This window comes from Cheilinus undulatus, linkage group 15 (assembly GCF_018320785.1).
Source record: "Cheilinus undulatus linkage group 15, ASM1832078v1, whole genome shotgun sequence".
NCBI classification, from domain to species: Eukaryota; Metazoa; Chordata; class Actinopteri; order Labriformes; family Labridae; genus Cheilinus; species Cheilinus undulatus.
This window is the reverse complement of record NC_054879.1, coordinates 34,763,036-34,781,150: the sequence shown is the minus strand read 5'-3', so window position 1 is coordinate 34,781,150 and position 18,115 is coordinate 34,763,036. Positions and strand designations below refer to the sequence as shown.

The window sequence follows — 18,115 nt, the reverse complement described above, 5'->3', positions numbered from 1 at the left end:
TTTCATTTTTGGGCTTACTCCATTAAAGTGAGAGAGGGAAACGCTGCAGTATAACTTACATTCTATTGGTGAGCGAGACTCAAGAGGTTCTACTCTGTTAGGTCACAGACAAAACAAGACTCCCTTTTCCATGGAGCATTTACTTTGCAGAGATTAACACCTCACAGAAAAACAAGGCTTTCCTGGAAGTTGTTTAACAAGTAATTACAGAGAATTTGGCATCTATACCTAGAGCCATACACTGTTTATCAGACACTGATAGACGATGATAGCTGATGGATTCCAAGATTGCATGGTGATGTCAAGCATTTAGATTGAAACTAGGCAGCATGGGTCAGTGTTGAACAAAATGAATTGCATAACACTGCAGTTCCTCAAGTGTCCACTTGAGCAGAAATTAAATGATCATTTTTATAGCAGAAATAAACATGTTTATAGCATGATACAAAAGACAGTTTTGGTCTGTGTAGCTCATGTCCTAATCAGTACACACTGTGTGTTTTTTTTCTTCTGCTGTTGATGTTAATTCCTCATCAGTTTTGAGTGTGTGAGAGTTTTGCATAGATATAATAGGGACATGACAGAGTGGGTCACTTGGAGCTGTTTGTAGACCAACTGAAAGGTATAAGAGACAGCATGTCCATGATCCAATATGGCAACCAGCACTGATAAGCTTCATAACTCTTGTTCAGGAGCCAGTGGGTGATGTCACTGAAACTGTGGCCATGTTTATAGCAGAGCTGCACAAATACATTGGTGTAACATCAGTATCGGCCATCAGTAAGTAATGTGGGCATGATGTCAGCGGTAGATGTTCACCTGTTGTGTGGTAACAATTTACAGTCAGCCTTTAGCACACCTAAATGCTGATTCAGAGAGATTTATTGTTGGGCAGAAGACTTGACCTGTTGTAAAAAACTGTTTTGTTTTCATGGTCAAAGATGTGATAAATTGCTGGCATTTTAGGAGTGTTACACCAAAAGAAATAATGAAAAAAATTCAGCATTAGTATCGGCCAGCCATTAATTGTAATTTCTTCAAAGTAACAGTTAATTTGAGGACATTCAATCTGGATTTAGAGCCTTCGTCACTAATGATCTACTGTTAGCGTCAGGTGGAGAGCTTGCTTTTCTCTGTACTTGTATTATTATTCATTTAGCCACATCTGATACATTTTACCATCATATCTTGTTACAGAGACTTGAACAACTGCTGCGAATTGCAGGAGCTGCTTTAAGTTATAGTATAGTATAGTGTAGTATAGTATAGTGCTATAAGTTAGTTTAAATCATATCTTTTATATTCCTCTCAGTTTGTATATTTAAATGATAAGTCTAATACAAATGCCTGAGTGAACTATGGAGTTCCACAAGGCCCGATGCTTGAACCAAATCTTTTCACCTTGTATATGCTTCCTCTAGTTAACATTATGAGGAATCGTTCCATAGAGTTCCATTGCTATGCAGACGATACCCACCTGTACGTATCCATGGAGCCTGATGACAGACATCAGCTATGCAAACTACAAGCATGCCTTAAAGACACCAGGACCTACATAGATGAACAGAAATGTCTTGCTTCTTTACCTATACAAGGTTGAGGTTATTGTGCCCCAAACACCTCAGAGTGGCTTTTTCTAACAGCCTTAGATGGCTTCAGCATGGCATCCAGTGCCACTGTGAGAAATCTGGGATGACTTCAATTATGATTTGGCTACACAGTCTATGCTGGTGCACCTTTACGATGCCTCAAATCCTCCAAAGTCAGCCAACTATGTGACTGTAATGACCTGGTGTAGAGCAGTAATGGTGTCTCCAAAATTTGTGATATCTTTGACTTTTTTTATGTGATTTATTTTTGGGCTTTTAAGTGCCTTTATTTGACAGAGGAGAACAGTGGATAGAGTCGGAAATGGGAAGAGAGCGGGGAGAGACATGTGGCAAAGGGCCACAAGCCGGATTCGAACCTGGGCTGCCTGTGGCTGCCGCTTGGCCATCCGCGCGCCTCAATATCTTTGACTTGAAATTCAAATTTAGAGTCTGACAGGTTTTTCCAAAACTGGGTTTTAGGTTGCAGTGAAAGATGTTGCACCTTTAGCCATTCCTCTAATACTGCAGTTGTTTTCCATTGTCCATCCATTATCTACACCACTTATCCCATTCAGTGTCACGTGTGTTTCCCATTTGTGCTTAATGCTATAAAACAATCCATTTTGATGCTACTGATCACGTTTTGGCAAGAAGGATGACATGCTTTAAATTTCAACCCTTTCAGGCCGGCCCAAGAAGATTTCCCAAGAGCCCAAGAAGATTTCCCTGAAACTTGAAATCATAAAGTCCACTGACATCACAAAGCTTAAACTGCAGCAAATGTATCTGCTTGTGACACATTTCATCGTAGTCCAGTTCATAAGAAATCGAGATGATGTCAGCCTGTCTGTTCTTGGTTTCTAAATGTCCGCAGGGGGGATTACAAAGCAAAAGTTTAGCCATTAAAAAGTACACGATCAGGAAGGACAATGCAGTGAAACCCACAGATTTATTACCCACTTCTATCTGGCATCTGCTTTAAAGAAGTTTGAACAAGCTTGCATATATGCCAGAGGGTCTGAGCATGACCTCATAGCATGAGATGAGAGGTATGCACTGAGAAGTGGTAGCAACAGAGAGGCTAAATATAACCAGATGCTTGGTTTGAGGCTTTGTTGCATTGTTGTTATCGCAGGGAACATTTGAGTATTTCTGTCTTTTTTTGCTCTGTCCTAAATACTTTTCTGTGTGAATGCCAAATCTTCAGCTCAGGTGCCAAACTATGGAAATAGATTTTGAGTATATAAGCTTGTATCCATGGAGATTATGTTTGTTTCCAAGATGCCATGGAGGTTAGGCATCTCTGTTAAAACCAAAACCTGACCTTTTCTAATTTTAGAGGTCCAATATGTAGAACTGGTTGTCTAAATAAATTCAAAAGTTACTACTCCTATGTTATTTATGTCTTTTTAAGTGAGTACTTACACAACCTCATACATATCTAACAGATTTCAAAGTTATTAATTCAAAGAGCATTTAGAAAGTGTTCAGACCCCCTTGACTGTTTTCAGTTTTCTTATGTTGCAGCCCGATGATATTGTGGAAAAAACATATTCTTATTCTCATAAATCTACACTCAGTACCCCATAATGACAAAATGAAAACAGGATTTTAGAAATGTTTGCTTATTTTGATTTTGAAAAACTGAAATATCACATTGACATAAGTATTGATTGGACATGACAACAACCCTGTCAATCAATTTAATTTACCACAGGTGAACTCTGATGAAGATGTGAAAACATCTTGTCAAAGATCCAGAGAAATAGGGGGGAACCAAATGTAAAATTTAAGTGATTTTGGAAAGGCTTTTAATACTTATGTCAATGTGATATTTCAGTTTTTCAAAATCAAAATAAGCAAACATTTCTAAAATCCTGTTTTCATTTTGTCATTATGGGGTACTGAGTGTAGATTTATGAGAATAAGAATATGTTTTTTCCACAATATCATCGGGCTGCAACATAAGAAAACTGAAAACAGTCAAGGGGGTCTGAACACTTTCTAAATGCTCTTTGAATTAATAACTTTGAAATCTGTTAGATATGTATGAGGTTGTGTAAGTACTCACTTAAAAAGATATAAATAACATAGGAGTAGTAACTTTTGAATTTATTTAGACAACCAGTTCTACATATTGGACCTCTAAAATTAGAAAAGGTCAGGTTTTGGTTTTAACAGAGATGCCTAACCTCCATGGCATCTTGGAAACAAACATAATCTCCATGGATACAAGCTTATATACTCAAAATCTATTTCCATAGTTTGGCACCTGAGCTGAAGATTTGGCACGATGCCTACCAGAGCAAAAACCAAGCCATGAGGTCAAAGGAACTGTCTGCAGATCTCAGAGACAGGGTTGTTGCAAGGTACAAGTCTACAAAAAAAATCTGCTGCATTGAAGGTTCCCAAGAACACTGTCGCCACCATTATTCTCAAATAGAAGAAGTTTGGCAGATCCATGACTCTTCAAAGAGCTGGTCGCCTGGCCAAACTGAGCAATCAAGGTGATTAAGAGAGGTGAGCTAGAACCGGATGATCACTCTGACTGAGCTCCAGAGGTCCTGTGTGGAGTTGGAACAGTTTTTGCAAACTTCAAACAGGCTGGAAGCTGTTCTGTTGCTGAATCCCATTTGCAATTATTCCCTGCTACTGGTTGCATGTTCTGTCCCTCAAGCGCTACCTTTACCTCCAACCCTCTGACTGCTGTTGTGCTGTGGCCCCAACAGACATGGCTAAGTCTAGAAAAAATGTAATGTGACCTTCCTGTGTTACCCCTAAATTTCACCAGATACGTGTTTGCTCCGCCACAGCAGCGGAGCAGATAGGTTTTAGTCTCAGTCAATCAGGGTGCCTCCTCTGGCTCCACTGTAGTAAGTCTCTGCTCCGTCTCTGCTCTGGCAGTTTGGAGTCCTCTGCAGCAGATATTCAGGACTTTATTTTTGCCCAAGGCTGGAGCCCTGCTTACAATTCAGCACAGAGATCAAGCAGGGCAGGAAGTTTCCCCAAAACCGAATTAAATTTCTGAATAAAATACTCTGTGTTGACACCAGACAAATGCCAGATCATATTTTGCAATGGGGTGTAGCCAAGCCCAGAGTCATCAGGTCTAAGGAACCAGAGGAAGCGTGATTGTTTCTAAATAGATAACTTGCCCATGGTAGTGTAAAAATCCACATGAAAGGACAAAAAGGAGACATATCCGAGCAAGTCCACCCTTTTCCAACTCCTGCAGTTCAGAACAATAGCTTCATAAAGCACTTCAGTAGCATCTTTCTCACATGGCCAGGTGTGATTCTGTAACTCCTCAGTCTCGTGGGTCGAGCAGTCCAGCGGTGCTGCTCTGTGCTGTGTATAGTCAATGGGTGTTGCCAAATGGCAGAGCACATAGTCAAACTGCAGCGCAGCTTTGATGGACAGGACCGCCCAGTGGAAGTCCAAGATCATGCTGCAAGCAATCGCAGGAATCTTTAAGTGTAGCTTGCAGTGCAAACTTAGAAAGCCACTTTAACCGCTTTTCTCCCTCATTTTGTGAACCGTATGCATGAACCAAAAATCACGGTTTACTGTTAAGTATGCACATCTTATGGAGTGCAGTGTTTATTGAACAAGTCAAGAGTAAGCCACTAAGGTGGGCAGAGCTTAGCAGCATATCTCTGCTTGTCAGCTTTTATTACTGTTTTGGTTGAGAACCCTCTGGCAGGGGTATTTGCATGCTGAGTGTTTAAGTGTTTTCTCATCTTTTTTATTTATTTTTTTAATTGCTTACATACATAACCAATAACTATGAAATAATGAGATTTGTTTTTTTGTGTTTTGTTTCTTTTTTTTTACCCTCATTCAGATGTATCTGAAGGAGAGGAGGAGAAACATGAAGTGGAACAGCCAACAGAAAAAACAGCGATAAAAACAAAATCACAGAAGAGGAAGAAGACGGAATCAGAAAAGACAGTCAAGGCAAAGAAGGAGAAAAAGAACGAAAAGGTATTTTATATTGATAAGAGGGTTTTTTGTATCAGATTAAATTAGAACATTTCCTCTGCCAGGATGTTTTTCTGTAACAGTGCAAAGATTTAATCAAATTTATGTAAATTAAAAGTCCCAAATCAGCAGTGATGCTTTTGTCTGTTTTGTAGTATTTTTTAATAAATCATATTTGACAACTGGGTTGTTGTTTTAAAACAACATCTGAACTACAACAGACATGCCCCTTGTGATCTCTGATATTGGAATCAGTAAATGTCCAACCCAAGCTACACAGAAGTAACTTTTTATAGCTGATTAATCCAGGCATTCCCTCCTGAGACTTAAGGTAAACGCAAGATACTCATGTCCTACAGAAAGAATAGAAGAAATCCCTATACCCAGTTAAACCCTTGCTATTTGCTTCCACAACAAAAAGCCAGCTCTTCACCATCAGAGTTGTCCAGTGGGAACCCCCTTCTGTAGAGTTCTGTTCCATTAGTCCCACAACCCCTTCAGAGGGCTGAACAGTGATGTCCAGCAGACCAGAGCTGATCACCTTGATGCTAGCTCTTGCTACCCACTAGGTCAACACAGAGACTTTCTTCACCTTAACCTACCCTACCACATGGCCCCATAGCCAAAACAGCATTGCCCCCTTCATCAGACCCAGATTCCATGCATGCAAGCTCCAGGTAGTGGCATCACTTATGCTGCCTACCCTAACACGACTCATAATTACAACCAAAGCAAGTATTCCATGCACCAACATTAAAACTGAAGAGGGAGAGAGCTGAGCAGGACAGTGGGAGAGGCAGAGTTAGAGTGAAATGCCCTGACAGAGTCTAGACAAAGACAAAGATTTTTACATGAAACCACAGATTCTTTGTAGCAAACATTAACCTTTTAACTTCATGATGTACTCACCCATTGCTGAAGCAATAAAGTCATGAAATCATGTTAAAATGAATAGCAAATCAACCCCAAAGAGACAAAATAATCTGTTGTTGATTTACTGTTTCTGCATGAACTCACAGTTCCCCCATGATGTCTGCCCTCTTGTCTTAAGCTGATCAGGGCTGCGCTGTGTTACTCTGCGCTACAGACACGCTTCCAGTGTGCAAGGTCGCTCGCCTTTGGTCAGAGCAAAACCACCATTGGCTACAGCATAGCCAATGTATGTGGAAATCATGGGTCAATGTAAAAGATTATTTGACTTGGGCTTGATTTTGCACTTTTTTCTTCTGACTGCTGAGTGATACTGTTTTTTTTCCAACACGGCCACAATCATTCACTCACTGATGGCAGTATTGACTAATCCCATTCATGCACATTCACATGCAGCTGAAGCATCAATTAAATCAATCACTGCTGAATATTTTAGGATTATGAATAATTAGAGGATGTGTTTGATGTTGTTCTCTTGATAGAGGCTCTCTAGCTTTAAACTCTGGAGAATGAAATATATAATATTACTCATATTAATAATTTGTTATCAAAATAGAGACTCAAACTTCCTTTGATAATAATGGACTAGATAAGCTTATTTTTTAAATAATGGGCAGATTAAGATGGTCACATATATGATATTGAAGTTTTTGGCCTGAACTGTGTGATTTCTGTGCTGTTTTTTCTCAGAAAGAGTGTATTATCCCTCAGAAGAAAGAGCCTGAAAAGGAAAAGTTGCCTAAAGCCAAAAGAAAGAGGAAGGTGAGTGTGGGGACTCCTGCTGGTCCAACAAGGAACTACACTCACTTGGCTTTGTTGTGACTGTGATTGAGCACGACTGTTTTATTTTCCAGAAAAAGAAAACTATTACAGACGTGTTGTCCTCTTCCGAGCCAAAGCCGGGCTCTCCTGCAGACCTGCAGGGTGTGATCACTCAGTATTTCTCCGACAAACGCTCTGTGATTGAGCAGGAGGAGCTCAAACTGCAGGGTGAGCCACCTTTACATTTTAAAGCTCTGTCAATATGTGCTGATGTGTTGATTCACCAAGGTCAATGTCTGCCCTCCATCATCTCACAGACTCCTGCTTCCTGACCAGCAATGACTTGACTCACAGTCTGTCCTCATATCTAAAACAAGGTGAGCGATTCTTCGACCTAAGATCGTCTTTTGGTCTTCTTTTTTTGTACAAAACTCACTTTTATTCTGGATCCTTTCTTTTCAGTTTGTCCAAAGTGGGCCAAGATTCAAAAGCAGCACACAGAGAAGAGCTCCGTGGTTCTGCTCATCGTCTGCAGCTCTGCTCTGAGAGCCATCGAGCTCATCAAGTAGGCGACGCACACAGGCTATTGATGTCATTTTTCCTACAATACAGCTTTTTAATCATGTGTGTTTTTGTTTCTTTTTATCTCTAGGCAGCTGACAACCTTCAAGGGCGAAGCCAAAGCAATAAAACTTTTTGCAAAACATATCAAGGTAGCAGGGATGACAGTGAGTCATTACAGAGCATGAGGGTTGTGTAAAATGACAAGTTCAAGCAGCTCTCTTTCTTTGGTTTGTGCAGGTAGAGGAGCAGGTGAAGCTGCTGCAGAAGGGAGTCACACACATCGGAGTAGGGACACCAGGAAGGATCAGTGCTCTGATTGAGAAAGGTGTGTGCTGACACAGTACACCTAATGTTTAAACTGACAGCATCTTGGTGCTTATCGTTCATGGTAAAATCACTTTTATATCCTTGTAGATGGTTTAAACCTGCAGGCGTTAAGATACATGGTTCTGGACTGGAACTGGAGGGACCAGAAGCTGCGAAGGATGGTGGACATTCCTGAGGTGAGATGCTGCCCCCTGCTGGACTGGGATCAGACAAGGAGAGCAGGACATATTATCAAGTATATGACATCTTCAGAGCCTTATAAAGTCCCTTCCATACACTTTGTCTACTTATTATTGCTTGTCCATGACATTCACTGTTCAAAATGAGATATGACAAGCAATTACAGTCCAATGAGCAGCTGTACACAGAGACTCAGGGTTTATTTTTATTGGAAAAGTAGGCATCTGGTTTCATGTAACTTGTGAAATAAGAAAATGTACATGCACTCTAAATCACTTTATTAGTTAAACCTGTTCAGCTGCTCATTAACACGTATATCTCATCAGCAAATCACATGGCAGGAACCGATGTATTAAGATGAGGTGAAGACGATCCATTAAATTTGAAACAGAGTATCAGAATGGGATAAAAGAGGATTTAGGGGCGTACAGACAGCCTAGCGGTCTAATCAGATTCAGGTCACTTTCGTATAGCTTCTTTTCTTATTTAAAAGCACAGCATCTCTACTTCAACTCTGACTTGCTTGGTTTCTCTAGCGTTGCTGAGACTACCAAGTTAAACTGTGTTTCTATGGTCGGTCATTCACACAACCACTATCTTCACTCTGCCTCATCTGAGTAATGCATCCAATGGGCTGAGTAGAATCACATGTAGCTACTCTAAAGGAAAAACCCACAGCCAGGACAAATTAGATAACTGTTAATTTTCAAAAAAGTGCAAAGGACAAAAATATAACCCTAATTCCAAAAATAGCACTCTGTGAAAAATGTCAGGACATTATTATTTTTATTCACTATAGAACATTAACAACAAATCAGATGTTGAAACTGAGACATTTTACCATTTCTTGGAAAATAGATGTGTTTTTGCCATCAAATAGAATTCATTACCAGTTTATCCCTTGCACACAAATTTCTCCAGATTCTCTGAATCTTCTGATGATATTATGAACTCTAGATGGTCAGATATTTAGAGTCTTCATGTTGGGGAACATTTTCTGAAATTGTTCCACAGTTTTTAAATGCAGTTTTTCATATGTTAGTAAACCTCTGCCAGTCTTTACTTCTGAGACACTTTATAAAATGCTCATTTTATACCCAGTCATGTTACTAACCTTGGGTATCTTTAGTGCCAAAATGCTGCTACAGCTGGTTTTATTTGATACACTTACTTTACAAGCCTTTCATTGCCCCATCCCTACCTTTTTGAAATGTGTTGCTGCCATCAAATCACAATTAATTTATATTCTGAGGAAATGGTAAAATGTGTCAGTTTCAATACCTGACATTTTGTTTATGTTCTATTCTGAATAAAATATGGACTTATGAGATTTGCAAATCATTGCATTCTGCTTTTTTTACATTTTACACAGTGCTCCAACTTTCTTGGGTTTCTAGAGGCACTGGTCCTTATTAAACAACAGGTGCATATGGATCTGGATAGGATGGCACAAGGGCCAGAATCAGGATCTGGGTCCCCTAGTTAGTTTACAAGACCAACCAGTTTATCAAGAATGCAACCTGAAGATTAGATTTTAGTAGAAAAAGTCATTAATTTCAGTATGTTTATGAAAGATTTGTTATGATAAATATCAGTTAAATCACTGAATTATTGTTTAATATGATACATATTTAACAAAGAGAGTAAAGAAATATCAAACTGAAGGACTTTTGCCCCTGAAATCTCCCTGACTTACCTGTTCACATATTCACCTCAAAGAGCAAGGCTTTTTCTGTCAATATGTAGCTCTCTCCCCCAAAATTTTGTAAATTTTCAGCAGTTTTGTGCAAGTATGAGAACACCATCTGTGACTCTGTTATTAATCATTTGTATCTTCTTTTCAGATCAAACTGGACTTCATGAAGCTCCTGGAAAGCGGGATCCTTAGTCGGTGTAAAGAAGACAAAGTGAAAATTGGACTTTTTTAACTAAACATTGGAAACTTTTCCGTGTGCTGATGAATCCATGCAGTGTTTTGACATTTAAAGCTTCAAGCTGATGTTCCTCACACCACATTGGGGCCTCTTCCTGTTTGTTCTCCCCTTATGTCTGTGCAGAATCTGCACTGTTCTTTTTACTATTTTCAGAGCTTGTGTCAAATGTTTGCCGTTTGTTTCACTTTTGTAGCCTGATGTGATGTCCCGGTGTGATGGATTGAATAAACGGACTCAGAATGAAAGCGCCATTGTTTTGTTTGCTTAGTGCGACCTCGGGAAATCCCTCCTACTGAGAAATGTGAGCTCATGAATTTACTTGCCCAATAGGAAGTCCCATTTATCATAACATCCTTTTGATTAAGCATTTTAAAGCAGCATGAAAGGGGCTCAGAGCCACAAAATTATCTACAAAAGCAAAAAAATGAAATGAATTACTCTTTGTAATGCTGATAAAGAGAAACTGTCATTCTTGTAGGAGTTAGGAAGAAAATAAACAGAATTGTAAAGAACAATGAAGGTAACAGAAAGCAGAAAGAGGTGGTCAAGTTAAGGACTGTGGTTAATAAGTAACAGACCACAACAGTCTGCAAGGCCTGCTGGGAAAATCTCTTGGCAAGCAGAGTGTTGGTGTGTCAGTGAGTGTGTGCAGGGAGATACCGCTGAAATAAAAAAAAAACAGGAAGAGAAGACAGAGCAGTGTGTACTCTGACACAAACTCGTTGTCTCTTCAGCAGTCAGAGTTCTTGTTCTGTCCCCTGCTGAAGGCTCCTCTCATGGGTGAAGTGAAGGGAACGACTGGGTCCCTGGCTCAGAGGCCGGATAACTCTGCCTTCAAACAGCAGCGACTGCCTGCCTGGTCTCCTATGCTAACAGCTAGCACTGTGCTGCCGTTCTTCTACTTAATGGCTATGATCTGTTTGCTGCTGGGAGTGTGGCTGCTTCTCACAGTGCAGAGCACACAGGAAATAAAGGTGGGTGTCTCTTTCTCATGATTACCTTTGTGTTTTGTACTATTTCTTTAAAATATGTGTGCCATTATGTGATAAAACACACTAAAGTATACATGTGTGAAGTTGACAGAGTGAGTAAGTCACTGAGTGCCCCTGTGTGCAATAAAAAAGGGAGTGACTGAGTGAGGAAAGATCCAAGGTTACATTTACAGTTGAGTCAACAGGAACAGTGTTTTTGCAGTTCATCTAACTCTCTTGTTAACTCTGTTTTCTGTCTTCATCTCAGCTGGACTACACAAAAGCCGGGACATGTGATGTATGTTTTGAAAAAAGAGAAAATGTGACCAACGCCGATCAACCCTGCACCTGCACCGTGGTGTTTTCTATAAAGAAGAAATTCAAGGTAACATTTTTAAAGCATAGTGAGGAAAATCAACTCAATTTATGTCAGTTCTGTTGCAGTACCTCAAGGCTTACAGCTTGTATGTCAATGCTATGTGCTCTTCTGCTGTTCCAGGGAGATGTCTTTTTCTACTACGGCCTCCGAAACTTCCATCAGAACCTGCGCAGATACATGGACTCCAGAGACGACGGACAGATGGTGGGCAGGAAGAACAAACTCAAGGTAGCTACGCAATGTTTTATTTAGGTTTGATGCAACATTGTTGGAATTAGAGACCAACAAATATATTCTTTTTTAAGACATAGCAGTAAAGATTTTAAAGGAATAATTCTTTTACCAGCATAGCAATGGACACAGGAAATGTCTTAGCTGGAATAAAAATACACCTTTGAGTTAGGAATGCACGATATTATCAGTATATCAGTATTGGCAGATCTGAAATGTTCTGCTGATATTTTAGCTGTAAAATCTGCCAATATCAGCTATAAATATTGGCTGTACCAACAAATAAGTTAGTGGATTTTGTAGCTGGACCAACAGACCTACATCAGTTAAGTCTTTCTCATTATTCATCACCATTCCTTACATTTTAAAGTGTGTTTTAAAGGCTGAAATTTGTTAATTCCTTTCATCCTAAACCTTTGAAAAGTATTTCCTAAGAATTGAAGTTATAGTCTGAAGTCTGAACTACATTTAAATATTGGTACTGACTAAAATTATTTGGTAATTATCTGCATATCAGATATCAGCAAGAATCCAATATCGTGCATCCCTAATTTAAGCACCATTTTAACATGAGAATGCAAATATTTTCCCAAAAGCCCTTTTTGTCAAATATAATTATCGGGACTGTCAAAGTTAATGCAGTAACTGCAATTGATTAAAGCCTGGAATTTAAGCTTTTATTTTAAAATGACTTCAATTGCTCTGTTTTGTTGGTTTACATACACATTAGTGAAGCGATTGTAGCAGAGCCAAAGCTATGTGCCGCTCACTTTAGCATCGTCCTTCTTCTTCATGATAGAGGTAGGGATGTACTGATGCATCAGTTCAACACCGTTATCGGTGATTTTGGCCTTGTTGACAAACATTGGTGAGAACCATTGTCAGATGATTATTTTTTGTCATATCAATTTAATGCCAGCATCTAGCAAACCTCTTTATATAGGAGCGGAGATGTAGAGGTTTTTCATCAGGTTTAAGAATTGACCTGTTGGACAAACACTAATCCATGTTTGTGGTCAAACATGTCAGGAAATGTCAGCATTTAGGGAGTTTACCCCAAATCAAGAAATGAAAAAACATTATTTTAAGCATCAGTATCAGCCCTGATTTTTATCATCAGTGCATCTCTAAAAATAATAATACAAACCTCTGACAGCTCAGTGGCAAGTCAGAATAGTACCTATTAAACATTAAACTTTTTACTGTTATCTGCAGCTATGTACCTTCACGTTTCTATCTGTAGAGCTTTCTTCTCCTGTGGTTACCTACCAGAATGTCCTGATTTTCTTTCAAAATAAGTCATTTTCTCACTTCTCACATTTTCTACACTTAGCTTAAGACAGCACACATCACAAAGTAAAGACATTAAAAAACACATTTTCTTGAGACAATCTCCTGGCTTAATCCTTAACCTTAAAGGTCACATATTTTACCCCTTAAAGGCAAGTTTATATTGGTCTCAGAAGTCTCGAAAACATGCCTGTGAAGTTTGTTGCTGAAAAAACACTGCCCCTGCTCAGAACGAGCTGTTTCTGTGTCTGTGGCTTTAAACGTTAATGAGCTGTCTGACTCCGCCCCTGACTCCACCCCTCTCAGGATGGTAGCTGGTAGCTGAGAGGAGGATCATGAGAGGAAGGTGGAACTTTCTTTTAAGCAGGGAGGGCCAACTGAACCTGACTCCCCACATGACATCATGAGGGGGGGAATCTGAGAACGGCTTGTTTCAGCAACATTTTCTAGATTTTTCTGATTCTTGGGGGGATTGTGGACAGGCCAGGGGCACATATTTTTGTTAGAAGAGCCTGAAAAAGTGTATTATGCATATGTGACCATTAATTAGGTCATTTACACAGAGAAATCAACTAGAACCCCTGAAAAGTGTCAATGCTGTCACAAAAACTGGAGATTATTGGATGCCTGTGTGTCATTTTGTACATGCCCTCCCACATATATCTTAATGTTAAACTATGTTAACACTGTATTTGACAGAATAAATACTTTGAAGCTGTCTCCTATCTCTAAGTTCTGGTTTAAGACCACATTAGTGTAGCTACGTAGCACTCATCTAAAAAATAAATCTAAAATTCAAGATCATACATTTCTTGGCAATCGTTTGATTCACAGATCAAAAAACTGTTGAGCATTTCCTCACATTATAGATGTACCAGATTTGTGTAGAAATGCAAAATAAAGTTGAAAAATGTTGCAATGAATCTAAATTAACAGTTGAAATTTAGCAATCCAACGTCAGCCAGCTTCAGCTGTTAGTATTTTATAACTGAAAATGCTGAAATGAAACTCTGTTTAAGCCACATAGCTTTTTTCCTTCTTTCTTTATGGACCCCCACTGATGAGCTTGGTCTTTGTCTTCCCTTCCAGCACCTTTTTAGGATGTAAACCCACACTCTCACTAGTATAATCTACTTTCAAATGTCATGTTATAATGTAAAGTGAATTGTTGTTTACAGAAAGTTGTATATAACATACCAAAAGTATAAGTTATGTCTAGATATTATAGATATTAATATATTTGTTTTAAGCATACACCTTTCATTCAGTGGTGTCATGAATTTAAACACAGTTTGTAAATTTCACTGCCAGGGGACTTTCATATCAAAACAATAGACTGTAATATTGAGGGTGTTGAGGAATCCCAGGAATGATTCTCCCTGCCTCAGCCCCAAACACACTCTAAATGGACCATAGTCAAGACTAACAGGAGAGCTTAGGTGACAGAACAGTAGATGGCGGTAAATAGTTATTGCCCATCACAAGTGAGCAGCATCAAACATGAACGAAGTACAGCAACAGAACAGCAGCTAACAGTCCCAGCTCCTGCTTCCTTACGTATCAGCCTTCGATGCAACTTCTAGTGTTTCCATGCCAACAACAAACATGTCATGTCTGTAATGGTGGACATGGCACGTCCCTACAACAACAAAATATTACATATTTCTCTGGCTTTGAAACCTGTGATGAATTAAATATTTGAGGGAATTTAGGTACTAAACTTCTAAACTTTGGTGCTAAACTTCTAGAAATATTCATTCTTTACACCTTGATTATTTTGGCTTGATTAACTTTGTTAAAATGGAAAAAACAGTCCATTTAATCTCGTATCTTATGATATAAAGAGATTTATAGCATCACAGATGAGATACAAAAACCTTCTAAAACAAGGTCACCTTAACAACAAGGTTCCTCTGCAGTAAATAAAGGATAAACATATGAAAAATAAACCTCTATATAAACTAAGAGTGCTTGGTAGTTTCACTTCAATTTGTGCTTTTCATAATCTTATCTTGTTTTTTATCCTGATCTGTGATAAACCCTTTTATCTTTACATTCCTAACTAAAGCTGTCATAAAAATGTAGAGCTTAAGGTTGGACAGTTGCCGAAACGGTGCACTGCTGATTTGCAGCTCTTTCAATTGTTAGATAAGAAAAAATCCATCTGAGTTTCTTCTTAAACTTTGTCTCCTGACCAGAAACCGAGCTCATACTGCTACCCGTTTGACAAAGATGAGAAAGGACACCCTATCGCTCCATGTGGAGCTGTGGCCAACAGTATGTTCAATGGTGAGCACCACTCATATGATCAAATTCATCTTTTATTTTCCCTCTTAGCAGCCTCTTAACTCCTACCTGCCCCCTCAGACACCTTCACTATAAAGTATCGTGGCTCCACTGGTCCTTCAGTTCCCGTCCCTTTGTTGCGAAAGGGCATCACCTGGTACACGGACAAAAATGTCAAGTACCGCAACCCCCCAAGGGCGGAAAACTTGACACTGGCTCAAGCATTTGAAGGTAAAAAGATGAGACCATGAGCACTGATTTCAGTCTTTCAGGTACTTAACATTTGGTCTTGTTTTTCTTTAGGTACAGTGAAGCCACCATACTGGAAGAACCCGGTGTATGAGCTCGATACAGAAGATCCAACCAACAACGGCTTCATCAACGAGGACCTGATCGTCTGGATGAGAGAGGCAGCTTTCCCCAACTTCAAGAAGCTTTACGGGGTTTTAAACAGAGCCAAAGAGCCGTTTACTAAGGGTCTACCAGTGGGAAACTACAGCATCGAAATATCCTACAGTATCCTTTAACTGCTCTGTTTTTAATCTAAGCATTAGCCTGGGTTAGTCATGTAAAAACTTTCAGGGATGAAAAATAAAACCAATAAAGTAGTGTCAAAACCTGCAGAACCATTCGTAGCCACTAGAGACTTGCTCTGAAAGCAGGTCAGTCCCGTATCTGTTAGGATCCTAATGTCATGTTGTTTGAAGGAATCATAGTATGTTGTCCATTAACATTGTTGGGTCATTTTACATTAATGCCAATAACAACTACTGATGACATATTAGGGTCTTGAAGGGTCATCCCATTTTATAGGGATCGGGCAAGAGTGTACTCTACAACGAGGGTTAGGGGTGCATGGCTGTGGCCAAAAGCTGAACTCCGAACTTTAAAAAGAAAGTCAACAAACCTATGGGTGACATCACAATGGATGAGTCCAGTATTTATAGTCTGTAGGTCACACGTGTCCCATTGTGTGCGTTTGTTTCCTTTGTGATACCTCCTGTTAAACACTTCAACATATGGACAGGGACTATTTTAAGCACCTCTCTGTGATCGCCTATTTTCAGCCTTGACCTCCGCCTCCTCAGACTTCCCTGTGCAGCACTTCCGAGGCAGAAAGGAAGTGGTGCTGACCACACTGACCTGGTTTGGAGGTCAGAACCATTTCCTGCCCATCGCTTACCTCGTAACCAGCAGCCTCATCTTCCTACTGGCCATCGTCCTCACAGTGGTCTGGTGGAAGTTTGGGAAGGATGGGAGGAACATGAAGGAGTGAAGATGTGGTAGAAAGACTGAGGCAGCTGAGCAGTGCTGATAGGCTGTTTAGGTATGTTAAAGAGAAAAAAATCACTATTATGATACTTGAAAATGAAGGTTAAGAGGAATGGTACAAAAAAGGAACACTTATTTGGGACCAATAAATGAGGAAGTTTGACATCTGGAAATGAGCTTTCTTCTTGAAACAGTAGCTTTTTTAGTTCCTGATGTCTGTTTGACAGCTGTGTTTGAACAAGCTTTAACTTTGTTTACCGTGATTTAATTCAATGAACTATTACATTTAAAACTGCACTGTAAATCTTATGTTAATTTAATTTTTTATACATACTTAAAAAAAACTAGGAGGAAAAATCTGTTGTGGTTTTATGTTTGTATTTTCCTGCTGATCTTACTATTATTTTCAAATGTGAATTAGTAACTGTATGTTTTTTAATTACATCTTAATGGTGTTTTTAAACTCTGATTGTATTTTACCATCAAACCAAGATGCTAAAAATGATGGCGTTTATGTATTTAACATATTTAAGTCTTTAAGGCTAACAGCTCTTTAAAACCAAAGGATGCTACGATAAAATGCCAAACTTTATGTTCTTGTGATTAAAGCCCTATGGAACATACAATTGAGGAAAAAATTATTAGCCCCCACTGTGGAAATTGCCTTTATTCAAGTATTTCCAAAGTGCTGTTAAACAGAGCAAGGAATTTGTAACACAGCATCCCAGCATCCATTTCACAAAAACAACCAGGGTCTAAATTATTAGCCCCCCTGATGCTAATAGTCATGTTGTGTGTAACAGCCTGCAGTTGTTTGTTGTAGTTTTTCTCAAATCTCAGACACGTCTCCTGAGGAATCCCAGCCCATTCTACTTTGGCTGATCTCTCAAGCTCCTCCAGATTTGATGGTCTTCTAGCATTGACCTTGGATTTTGGTTTTTGATTAATGTGATTGGTTTTGTAAATTGGAAGATGACTCTCAGTTTTAACTTTATTTTACAAGCTTTGAGCATTACAAAGTTAAAGCACATCACTGCACAACAGTGGTTTGTGCTAAGGCTCAACCAAAAGGTCATTTGTAAAGGAGGTTAATAATTAAGACCCTTGTAGTTTTTGTGAAATAATTTTGTTTCCATGTGTAAAGTAAAATAATGTAAGCATCATAAATAAAACTAGGATGCATTAAAAATGCATAGCACTGTTTAACAGCACTTGGGAAATACTTAAAAAATGCATAGGGAAGGCTTGTAATTTTATCATCTGTATGTGGAAAAAAAACACCTCAATCCCTGTACTGTTTGTTACATGTGTAAATAGCATTGTTGCTACTGAAATGATTCCATTCTGTATTTTTATACTGTTCTACAGCAACATGCTCTGTCCAGATAAAATAAATTATTCTGACAACAGATGAAGATT

General features: G+C 39.1%; 2 protein-coding genes across 2 annotated transcripts in view; both read left to right on the top strand.

Moving 5' to 3' along the window:
* The window catches only part of cmss1 (cms1 ribosomal small subunit homolog), a 58,709-nt gene extending 48,197 nt beyond the window's left edge, over nucleotides 1-10,512 (top strand). The window contains exons 2-10 of the mRNA XM_041807636.1: nucleotides 5,434-5,573; nucleotides 7,191-7,262; nucleotides 7,355-7,490; nucleotides 7,580-7,639; nucleotides 7,725-7,827; nucleotides 7,915-7,975; nucleotides 8,064-8,151; nucleotides 8,241-8,329; nucleotides 10,178-10,512. Of these exons, the coding sequence (XP_041663570.1) occupies nucleotides 5,434-5,573; nucleotides 7,191-7,262; nucleotides 7,355-7,490; nucleotides 7,580-7,639; nucleotides 7,725-7,827; nucleotides 7,915-7,975; nucleotides 8,064-8,151; nucleotides 8,241-8,329; nucleotides 10,178-10,261 (833 nt within the window). The 3' untranslated portion in view covers nucleotides 10,262-10,512. The remainder of the gene's footprint in view (nucleotides 1-5,433; nucleotides 5,574-7,190; nucleotides 7,263-7,354; nucleotides 7,491-7,579; nucleotides 7,640-7,724; nucleotides 7,828-7,914; nucleotides 7,976-8,063; nucleotides 8,152-8,240; nucleotides 8,330-10,177) is intronic.
* Nucleotides 10,513-10,899: 387 nt separating this feature from the next.
* tmem30c (transmembrane protein 30C) lies at nucleotides 10,900-18,107 on the top strand. The gene is made up of 7 exons (XM_041806595.1): nucleotides 10,900-11,241; nucleotides 11,507-11,623; nucleotides 11,738-11,845; nucleotides 15,337-15,427; nucleotides 15,506-15,655; nucleotides 15,728-15,940; nucleotides 16,513-18,107. Exons 1-7 carry the CDS (start codon nucleotides 11,044-11,046, stop codon nucleotides 16,698-16,700), a joined length of 1,065 nt encoding a protein of 354 aa, XP_041662529.1. The 5' UTR covers nucleotides 10,900-11,043; the 3' UTR covers nucleotides 16,701-18,107.
* The last annotated feature ends 8 nt before the right edge of the window (nucleotides 18,108-18,115 follow it).